General features: G+C 45.3%; 1 protein-coding gene across 4 annotated transcripts; it reads right to left on the bottom strand.

Annotated features, from left to right (window-relative positions):
- Positions 1-8,939: 8,939 nt before the first annotated feature.
- Positions 8,940-10,894, bottom strand: LOC130841985 (spindlin-2). Of its 4 annotated transcripts, none has more exons than XM_057718630.1 (2): positions 10,504-10,894; positions 8,940-9,892 (listed from the first exon to the last, which is right to left on the bottom strand). In XM_057718630.1, exon 2 carries the CDS (start codon positions 9,888-9,890, stop codon positions 9,114-9,116), a length of 777 nt encoding a protein of 258 aa, XP_057574613.1. In that variant the 5' UTR covers positions 9,891-9,892; positions 10,504-10,894; the 3' UTR covers positions 8,940-9,113. The 4 variants fall into 4 exon arrangements, with proteins under 4 accessions (XP_057574613.1, XP_057574615.1, XP_057574614.1 ...); XM_057718632.1 differs by having other exon boundaries at positions 10,511-10,832; XM_057718631.1 differs by having other exon boundaries at positions 10,516-10,823.
- Between the last annotated feature and the right edge of the window lie 215 nt (positions 10,895-11,109).

Raw genomic sequence — 11,109 nt, 5'->3', positions numbered from 1 at the left:
GTGGGGCTTGAATGAATTTCCCTGTCTGGTGGGACAGCTGAACAGGCTCCAAGTTCTGCATGGCTCATTGTTTGGGAACCTGAATTAGGCAAGACTGGGCACTGAATTCCCTGGCCAGACATGGCCACCAGTTTTGCTCTAAAGTTTGGGAAAATCACAGGCTGTGGTCTCTGTTCAAGTGCAACCATAAGCAGGGCTATTGAATGCGCTAGATAGCTTCCTGTGTGCTCTGTTAGGTTCCCTTGTTGGGAAGACTGAATGCTGTATTCAGCAATGGGTGGGGCTATGAATTTGTTTCCCTGCCTGGGTAGAGTGGCAGAATCAGCTCCAAAGCCAGCAAGATTCTTTGTTTGTGGTCTTGACTCAAGCTGACCCATGCCCCAATTCCCTGGCTGAACTGAGACACTGACTTTTCTCTGTGGATGATCAGCTCTGCCTGCTGGGTTCTTGGATTGGGGCATTGCTGGGCTACCCAGCACTCCAGGTGTTCTAGCCAGGCTTTCTTGTTGGGTGGGACTGGGAGTTACATTCAGCGGCATGTGGGGCTATGAATTAGCTCCTTTGCCAGATGGTGCAGGGAAGCTGGCTCCAAGAAGCCTCCCAGGTGCTCCCACTTATGCTTCCTGGTCAGGGAATGGCCAGGAGCTACCTTCAGTCATGGGCTGGGCTATGACTATCTCCCCTAGGTAGGGTAGAGGGTGGGCAGAGCTCCAGATCCAGCAAGGCTCTTTGTTCGAGGGCTCAAATCAGGCAGACCTGCACCCAAGCCAAGTTCCCTGGTCAGACTGCACTACACTCTGTTTTCTGTAGATGAGAAAAGCTGCTGGTTGGGACAACTACATGGGTTATACGGGAGGAACTCAGTCTGCCAAGACCTGTGTACTGGTTGTTGCAAGCCCCCCCTCCTTCTCCATCACAACTAGATTCTCAGTGGGCAAGCCACACACATTTCTCTACAATCCCTGTGAGGCAAGACCAGAGTGGGGACTTCCAAGATGCAACCCATAATGCTGGGACCTAGATGCCTACCCTGGGCTCTCTTTCTCACTGGAGGAACTGTAGTCTTGGGGAGATCTCTCAGTGTGGTGCAGTGCCAGCCTGGGGGACTGGCAATGCAGTCAGCATGTACCCACTCCTTTTAATCTTCTAGTGTGGACAGTTTTGGTCTCTGTGGTGCAGGAAGGGTGCTTCAGTCTCATCTCGTGTTCTATTATTTTCTCAGTGGTGCTTTGTCCACAAATAATTGCTCTTCTTGTGAGTGGGAGTGAAGTTGGGACAATCTGTCACTGTCTTGGTGATGTCACTCCTCTGATTCCATAGTTTGAAGCCTCATAGAGGGGTGTCTTTAGTCTTTTAGTCTGTATCTTTCCATGTGGTAGACCAAACAACTAGGCTATTGTCAATATGTTAGGCCATTAAAAATAGGACAAAATTCATCTAGGGGAGTATTACCAAGACCTATGAAAATACTCTTGGGTCTGGACACTGAGGAGAGTGACCACCATCTGTTTTCAATTCTGCTTAGCTGGTAGTGAGATTGAACATACGTAGCAATCCAGTGGACAGCACCAGGTTTCAGCTTATCTAAAATATCAGTGAACCAGGCCTAGGGATTTAGTTGAACCTCTAAATGAATCAAGGCCTCACTTAGCCAGCAGTTTTACTTCAGGTTGCAGAGTGGTTAACAGAGTTTCGCTGAAGGTGTAATACCCACTTTTTCACTTAAAGGCCATATGCCACTGGGGTGAGGCCAGGTAAAGTATTAAATATACTATCTAATTCTGACAAGCAAGACTTATCTTTTCCCACCATTATAGGTGTTAAGTTGGAATTGACCATTGCAAAACGGGAACAACAGGCTAGAGAGACACAAGTCCTCCATGGTTTAGGTGTTCAGTTTTGAAAATAGATGCTTTTCAATAGGGATATATCTAACGTATGTACCAAGGAAAAGCTGAGTCCAAAATCCCAAGGCACAACTTCAGGCAGAGACTGTTCCCCTCTGCCAGACACTCCAATTGGAAAATCACCAGTTACAGGACCTTAAGTCTCAACTTGGTTCAGTATGAATGTAGGTCCCTAAAGATATAGAGCATGACACAGCTTGCTGGACAGTTTCCATAGCAGAATGTTGTTTTGGGCCCCACTCAAAAGATGCTAATTTATGGGTTAACTAATATAAAGGACCAAGCAGAATGCCCAATCACAAACTGTTTCCAATATCCGAGCAATTCAGCTTGGTGACAGGCCTCCTTTTTAGTGGTAGGGGGCTGAATAGACAACAAATTTTCCTTGACTGTCTAAGGACTCAGTATTGTGAATCTGCCTGCAAAGTCCCAAGAAACATTACTAGGCAAGCAGGCTACTGAATTTTGTTGAAGGTTTTCAGTCATTCTTAGTAGGAAATGTATGATAATACCACAACTAATAATTTTAAAACTGAAGCTTCTGAAGGCCAACCATCAGGACATCATGTATATAGGTGAAAGCTTTATAAATCAGTCTATAAGCACTTACACTAAATTCTGACCTATCTGATTTTCACAAATGACAATGAAATTTAGGAAACACAGAGGAGTACTACAAAACATTTATGAGATACCCTGTCACATAAACGTGAACAGATCTTTATACTCAGGTGCCAGTAGTATGGGAAAGAAGGGGCTGCCAATGTTCAAAATAGTGTGTGTAATGGATTTAGTTAGAGTCACATTGTATGCAACATCTAAGATTATAGAAGAAACAATTGAATTTCTGTGACAATAATCCACTCTAAGCCTTCAGCTCTTCTTAGACTTACTGGACATACATGGCTGTTCTATAGAGATCCTGCATTTCTTACTTCCCCTGCTTCCTTTAAGTATTTAATCAGGGCTGTGAATTCCTTTATTCTTCCTGGGATTCTATGAAGGTGAGTCAAAAATTATCCACACTCTGGTTATATTAAAACTTCTGTTGGCTGCACTGTCTTATCAGTGCTTTCTGTTCAAGGCTACTGTCTACACAGTCACTGCTGTGCAGGTGTGAACGTATTACATCAGTTCATTTGTAACTGCGTGTGAGCAAAAATGGATGGCCCACTTGTGATTTGCACGAAAGAAGAGCAGCATGCAATGATTCGTTTTTTGTGGTCTGAGGGTGTACCTGGTGCCGTGATTTATCGAAGACTTTGTGCACAGTATGGAGAAAGTGTTTTGTTGCAAAGCAGTGTGTATGAATGAATAGAGATGCTTATTGAAGAGCTGAAGCTTAAACTTCAGATTAAATGCAGGGGACTGCTATCCAAGGGGGTTGTGATCTTGCATGACAATGCACTTCCACACACTTCTGTCCACACTGTTGACACTCTGCAAAAACTTCATTTTGAGGTGTTAAAGCCTCCTCCCTATAGTCCTGATCTTGCTCCATCAGACATTCATTTGCTTGGTCCCCTGAAAGCAGCCCTACAAGGACAAAGATTCACTTTGGATGAAGAAGTGAAGACAGTGGTGCATTCGTAGCTTCGGCTAAGGAATTTTTAATGAAGGAATGTGAAAGCTTTTTTTTAATGAAGGAATGTGAAAGCTTGTTGACAGATGGACCAAGTGTATTGAAAAGGAAGGAGATTATGTCAAAAAAATGATGTATTTGTCTTTTCTAAACGTTAATGAAAATAAATTCTACAGCCAGAGCGCAGATAATTTTTGACTCAACCTTGTATACTCTTTGTGTGAAACCACCCAGGATGAGCCAGAGAGGCTGGTGGTGGAGCAATTTATTTTTCCTGCTAATAGTTCTCTACATGTGGCTGAGTTTCATCTAGCACTTATGGGACAGGAAAAGACAAACATCTTTTCTTACTATCTAACTTAGATGTGGAAGTAACATTGAGATTGCACAGAATTGGCCCAAAAGGTTTCATTCACAAGGTTAAGTTTAAGTTTTTTCTATTCTAAACCTGACCAAAACCTATGACCCAAATCTGAATGCTGTTCCCTTCCACAATAGTGACTTGGGCATCCATATCTAACAGAGCCATAAAAGTTTGATTTTCTCCCCTCACCAAAATTCTCCAGCCAGCTCAGATGAATGCATTACGGCATCTGATTTCCACTGGGGACAAAGAGATGTCATCATCATCTCTAATTACTTTTCTACTTACAGCAGCTGTCGTTGAGTAGCCCAGCTGCTTACATCCTTCATTTACAATCATTATTTGTCCAGCCTTCTCATCTCCCAAGCCAACTACCAGAAGTTCTAAGGATTCTCCAGCTTGTGACGTGATTTCCTTCCTTTAACTCTGGGTCATTGTGTGTCTCTGTCACTGTTATCTGAAAGAACAGAAAAAACTTCTGCTTACCTAGGATCAATCTTAGTACTATTTGTTACAATGGAGTGGCCCTGAGGTTAATGACAAGATTAAGGAGCAGTTGTCTTACCAGGAGTTGAATTATCAAGAAATTATGCATGATTCCAGCCTGTCTTTGAACCTACTTCCTGGTACTCATCCTAAAACCATTTACTCAATTCCTCCTTGTTAACAGTTTATTATTCACAGCAAAAGCTATAGTCAGACTATCAGCAGTTTTACCCTAAATCCCTGAGTCCTACTTACCACAAGGTGATAGGAAGTGGGCATGGGACACATATATACACAGTAGACTGCATTAGAGGAAAGTAAACTAGTTTAATTAACTTAACCTTTTATAATGGGCAGTAAACATGCCTTCCTCTTGTTCTGAAAGGAGACATTATATTTCTTACATTGCAGTAAGCATTCCTGCTCGTTGCTACAGAGGGAACCACTTTCCCATTGGCAAAGATGTTTGTTAATCAAACATCCTTCAAAGGAAGGTAGCAAATCAAAACCATTCATTCCCTTGCTTGCAAAATGTAAAGAGAGAGATACATACAATATTGTCCTCCAACAATGTATAATGGTAAAATTGTTGGGAACATGCCATCTTCAAACTCACTAGGTAATGGCAAACTTGTCTCCAACTGAATTTCCACCAACAGCAGGTGAGATCTCCCACTTTTTTATCTGGATGACAACAAATATTTTTGAACTTCATACATGTTGTTATCTGATGCACATAAAAGTGTACGTCATTTCAATTCCATTCTTCTGATTGCTGGTGAGAAACAAAGCCAAGAAATATTTACTAAGCACCTACCACGTGCTAGATACTATTTTAAGTATCTATGATACCTCAGTAAAAAAAAATAGAAAGTAAAATCAAATACTTATGGACCTTATATTCTGGCAAGGGGAAAAAATAAAGTTATTAACTAAGTAAATTATACAGTGTGTTAAAAGATACGTGTCATGGAAAAGACAGAGTAAGATAATGGGGAGCAGATTAAGATAATACATGTTTATTAATAATGTGATGTCCTATTTTGGAAATGTCTGTTCATATTTTTTGGCAAATTCTCTATAGGCTCTTTGTTTTATTCTTATTAAATATATTTTTATTCATTTCATTTATTTTAACTATTGAAGTTTGTAGCCTAATCCTATTTTATATCCCAGTTTGTATAGCATGATTCTTTTTCACATTAAAGAATTCATATTTTAATATAATAACATTTATAAAAATTTCCATCAATATCTGCTAATTATGTACTTTTAAAAGAAATTTTCACCATTTCCAAGGAGAAAATATAAACATTCCATTTTATTCTAAAATTTTATAAATGCTACTACCTAAATTGAGTATTAAATTTTATCCATGTGGAATTTATATTGTGTGAAAGGTTTGATGAATGGATTTGAGTATATTTCCTAGCGTATGGAAAATAGATTAATATGGCACTGTTTATTGAAGAAAATGACTTTTCGCATTCATCTAAAATGTCACCTCTATTATGACTTCAGTTTCTTATAGGTAAATCTGTTTCTAGCCCTCTCCACAGTATCACTGCATATTAGATGTACCACTCTCCCTCCTTGGAATCCAATACAGACTACTCGCAAGAGTTCCCAGAGATCCTGTTAAAATAGACAAATCATGTTGTGCCTCTGCTGAAAATACTCCAAAGGCTCCCCATCGCACACAGGGGAAAAGTCAAATTCCATTCGAGGCCCTCCAAGGCTCCAAGCTATCTGCTTCTCCCAGATCCCCATCACCTCTCTGAACTCATTTCCTGATATTGTCTACCTTGCTCACTCAGCTCCAGCCATGCTGGTATCCTCAGTGTTCCTTGAACATGCCAGGTCTACTCCTGCCTTGGGGCCTCAGCACTTGCTGTCCCTCTACCTGGAATGCTCCTTGCCCAGACAGCCACAGGGCCAGTTCTCTCATTGCCTTCATGTCTTTACTCAAAGACCAGGCTGTCAGTGAGGCCCTCTCTGGCCTCCCTATCTGTGCAATTTGAGCCTCCTCCCTGGAATTTCAGTCCCCCCATTCTTTGCTTTATTTTTTCCTTCTCAACACTTATCCCTTTGAAAGTACTTTATATTTTACTTATTGACTCTTAGCTACTGTCTGTATCCCACACTAAAATAAAAGTTCCACGAGGGTAAGATTATTTTATTTGTTTCTTTTGTTTATCACCATATCATAAGGACCTGTGTCTAGAAGACTGCCTGGCAGAGAGCCCACCTGAAGTAAGTATTGGTGAGATGAAGGTAAAGCAAATACATTAAAAAGCAAATGGGGTTAAAGTAAGCCAAAGAGGGGCTAGGCAGTTTTCCCTGGGTCTAGCCTCAAAGCTACCAACGCAAATGCCTCCAGGGGACAACTGGGCATTTTATTAGAGTGAAGCAGGCCAGCTGGAGGCATGGCCCACTAGAGAGAGCATTCTGAGTCAAAGAGCGGCTGAGCCCTTCCTCAGGGCCAGCTGCTTGTATCCTTGTTGGAATGTGGGCCCTAATCCTTGGTCTATTGTTTTTGTTTTTGTTTTTTCAGGTAAGCCAGAAATGTGGGTTTTTGAAATGTGAGATCCCCCAAATGTCCAAGTAGCTTAATTTTAAAATGAAGAATGATAAAAACATGACGACCAAGCAAAATGTGACAGCGGGCTGAAGTTGGCCCATGAGTGGCATGCAGGTGTTTGCTAGACTGAATTATGTGATGCATGAAAGGAAACTTATCCGTGTTGTGGTGAGCTGGGCTTGCCTTGTGTAATTCTTGAGGCAAACAGCTTCAGGTCATGTTGGGTGGAGAGAATGAACTGGAATTACCAACTTCTTTCAATTCCTGGTAGCTCCCTGCCTCCCCCTCTCCCTGCTACGCCCGGAGTTAAGGAAGCCTGGGCAGTGCGCAGTCACCAGAACCGTTTCTTTGAGGGCAGGGGTATATTTCAGTGAAGTGTGGAGTGGGAAAACCAGAGAGGGGGTTTTGAAGGAAACTTCCACAGCTGGACTGGGAAAAGGAAAGAAGGAGAGAAGGGCAAAGACCCTTGTGTTGGGACACCATATCTCTGAGGGAATTTACTGGGAGTTACCACACCCTCTCCCCACCAACCACCTATGTGGCACCATACAGTTGAAGGACTTAGCTATACAAAGTCACAACTCCCCGCCCAACTGTCCATGCCATCTATCTCACCTGGAAATAGAGCTGCACGAATTTCCATTACAGCTCCCCGTGTGCGTGAATTGGGCAAGGCTGGTCAGGAGGTACCTGTGAAGGGTCAGTGGCCACTGGCTTTGTCAGGATATAGCCAGGATGGGGCTTCTGGAGGCAGCAGACCTCCATCTGGTGAAGCAATGGGTGGCGCCACCTGTGGCTTCAGGCAGCTGCTGAGAGAAGCATGGACAGTCAAGTATTCCCCATGCCCTGGAGAGAAACATTAAGCTGAATCCTCTGATGCCCCTCCTCTATAAGGAGGCAAGTTATAGTCCAGGAGGAGGAGGAACAGTGAGGGGAGTGCTGGACCTGGGTTTAGCAAGTTTCCATTTTTCTGGATAAAATGCTTTCCAAAGGCAAGGTGGCACATCTCTTAAGTTCTGAGCACCCCACTGATCCAGTTCCCCACAGGAATCGTTTATTCATTGCAGGGAGAGTGAACCAAGACCTTCAGGTCTGAGATTTACTGCTCCTGGGCCCTCCGGAAAAAAACGAGGAAGCTGTCCACAGCCCCCTGCTTAAGGAGCACCGTGTTAGTGCATTTATGCTGAGGGTTACATGCTCAGCAGGTGTGGCATGAACGCCCTGATATTATAAAAGCCTTGGCTCCTGCTTAACTCTAAGCTCCTGCTTAACTCTTGAGACATTCCTGTCAAAATGCCTTTCTAGGGAAGCTCTGATCCATCTGGTTTCTTTGACTGTTGCCACATCCTTTGTGCACAGAACTGGGGAGAGCAATTTGGATACTGCCAGAAGTCCTATTTTTTCTTGGGTCTTCTCATCTCTCATGGACCCCACTCCCCATACCTTGTTTCCTGTATTCTCACTCCCTCTGGTCAGTCTTTCTTCTTAGAATTCCTCCTTCCTCAGTGTCCTTCCCCTTCTGGCTCCTCACTCATGCACAGACCTACATCTGAGTATCCTTTTACTCTCTCCCCAGATCTCTGCCAACTTCATCTTTCTCTCCCTTGCTCTGGACCTCTTCTAAACATCTTTGTGTCCCTCTCTACTCAATTTATTCTGTCTGTTTTCCTCTAAGCCCCAAGATCTCACTCTCCCCTGTTATTCTTCACCCCCTCCCAGTTGGGTGCCTCCCTCTCTTAGGTCATCCCTCCCCCTAGGGAGCCTCTCCATTTCTGGCCCCTCCCCACCTCCTCCTAAGCAGCCACCTCCCCTTCCCCCTTCCCCCACAGCCCATCTCTAGTTCCTTCTCCTCCCCCCTCCCTAGACCAGACCAGCTAAGTCCTATTCCATTTTTAGATGACTGATTAAGATACTAGCTGAAGTTTATTCACAGCCTGAATTTACAGCTGTTCCTTCCTTTCATGCCCCATCCACCAAACACACCCAATCTTTTCAACATGACAAATTCCTTACACACAGCATGTCACGGCCACATAAATTTGTATTTTTCAGGACAAAACAACAGTTATGCTGGCAAAGATGCTGAATCAACAGGGACCCTAAAGCTTTCGATACACTGAAAAGTAACATTATTTTGCATGTCTACAAAGTACACATTTGTTTTCACAAATGTGGCAAAGTTTACCCTAACAGTTAAGACTTTTTTACCAAATCATAGACATAGATATGGAAATCATCATCAAACTTGATGAAATACACAGAGGGTTTGGCTTCCACTTGGTGAATGACCATGCCGATCCGTTTGGAGCCATCTTCTTTGGTATATTCCACGTGTTTACCTATCAGGCCATCTACAACTCCTCCTGGCTCCCTCTCTGCTGGAGGAGACTCATTGGACTCTGGCATGATACGGAGGTCTCCTTCTTTGTAATCATCTAGAAGCTGGTACATGTACAAGACAGGATCTTTCTCATAGGTAATATAAAACCAGGCTTTCATGATGGGTGCTTGGGCTAAGACCATTCCTCTCCATTCATCCTTAGAACCATGCTCACCCTCAAACATATGTTCCACAGCTTTACCAATTATGGTATTTGCAAGGTTTGCATCACTGACTTGAGATGATGCCACCCTGTCGGAAAGAATTTTAAGAGACAAAACTCTTTCATCTCTGTGAAGTTCCAGTCCATAGACACAGTCAATTCCATCATATTTCACCAGATAAAGAGAAGGATTTATAGGCACCTGATCCAGAACGGTTCCTTTCCACTGGGTGATGGGCTCATCGCCTTCCTTCCAACCGTGTGAAATTCTGCAGCCCACGATGTTCCTGCGGAGCTGGGACGAAGGTCTGCCTCTCTGCTTCTTTTGGGAGGCTTTTTTCTTCGTCATGTTTGTAGACCCAGTGGCCCGTCCTGCAACTGCCCTGGTTTGTTGCCCTTCAGCCTCCTGCGAGTTGGGGGTTTTCATGTCTGCAGGAGGAGGAGAGAAGATAAGAGAGGAACATTCAATATGCCATAAGGCGAAGTTCTCTCCACAGCGACGTCTCCACGTACCCTGCGCCAGCGCCTAAAATTTCCCCATGAGCCTGGCAGCAATGCTGGAAATCCTGGCTGTGTGCCTGAAAGTGCTCTCCCTTCTACGTTCCTTTAGGCTGCGGGAAAGGCGGCAGTGGCAGTGGTGCTGCCTGGGGTTAGGAACTCTGCAGGAGGCGGCGGGCTACCTCCTTATTCAGAGACCCCAGCCTCCGTCACCCGCCACTGGCGCCCACTCCCAATCCCCTGCAAAACCCCTAACACTCCACCGCCCTGACCCGCATTCACTCACTCGCTGTCCTCCCGCTCTGCACACCCCAGTCTGCTACCCACACGCCCCCTGTCTACCCCCACTCGCTTTCTTGGCACCCCAGCGCCCTCGCCTCCCCGTGCTCACCTTCAATGACTTGCCTGGTTCCTAACGCTTACTCCCCTTTGCTATTGCCCATTGCACTCCCCCCTCCCACCTCAGCCTCACCCGGCGCCTGCCTCCACCCCTTATCTCCAGCAGGAGTCCATCCCATCCCCCTCTCCATCCTGGCGCCCACCAATGGCCTTGCCTTGCTTGGCGTCCACCGCCCCGGATCTCAGGCTTCACGTGTGTAAATCGGACACCTCGCAGCTTCCTTTGCGGTGAGCCTGTGTCCAAGGAGGATCCGCAGGCGAGGAACCGGGTGCTGGCAAGAGCTGGAAGGGGAGGATCCTAAGGCGAGGAGCGGGTTTAGGAGGGCGGGGGCGGGGTGGTAGGCGAGGAGGATGGCGGCGGTGTTTTCAGCACTGTGCTCTAGGGCCCTCCGCCTCCCCCGTGGTGGCGGCAGCCCCTCTGCCACATGGGGCTCCCACCAGCAGCTACTGGTGCAGTAGTCTCCACCCTCTTGCTGTAGCGCAGCTTCCTGCCAAGAGAAAGGCCTCCCCTTCCTGCCAAACACTGCTTGCCCCACCTCAAGTCTCAAGCCCACCACTGCTCTGAACATGGGAGGTGCTCCTTGTCTCCTGATCCCGCCCCTTTCCCAAATCTGGAGCAGCTGAGTTTATAATCCTCCCCCCTTTGGCCCCTCCTCTCTCCTCCCCATTTGAGGGCCCTTCGGCTCCTGTGCTCACCTCCACCTCCACCCTGTCAGTGCTCCTGCTCCATCTGCTTTCCATATCTCAGG

The sequence above is a fragment of the Hippopotamus amphibius genome, chromosome X (genome assembly GCF_030028045.1).
Source record: "Hippopotamus amphibius kiboko isolate mHipAmp2 chromosome X, mHipAmp2.hap2, whole genome shotgun sequence".
Taxonomy (NCBI): domain Eukaryota; kingdom Metazoa; phylum Chordata; class Mammalia; order Artiodactyla; family Hippopotamidae; genus Hippopotamus; species Hippopotamus amphibius.
Note: the sequence above shows the minus strand (reverse complement) of the source record. Positions and strands in the feature narration are given on the sequence as shown.

Coding starts and splice junctions, on each gene's coding strand:
- LOC130841985 (XM_057718630.1), bottom strand. CDS start 9,890: ATGAAAACCCCCAACTCGCAGGAGGCTGAAGGGCAACAAACCAGGGCA.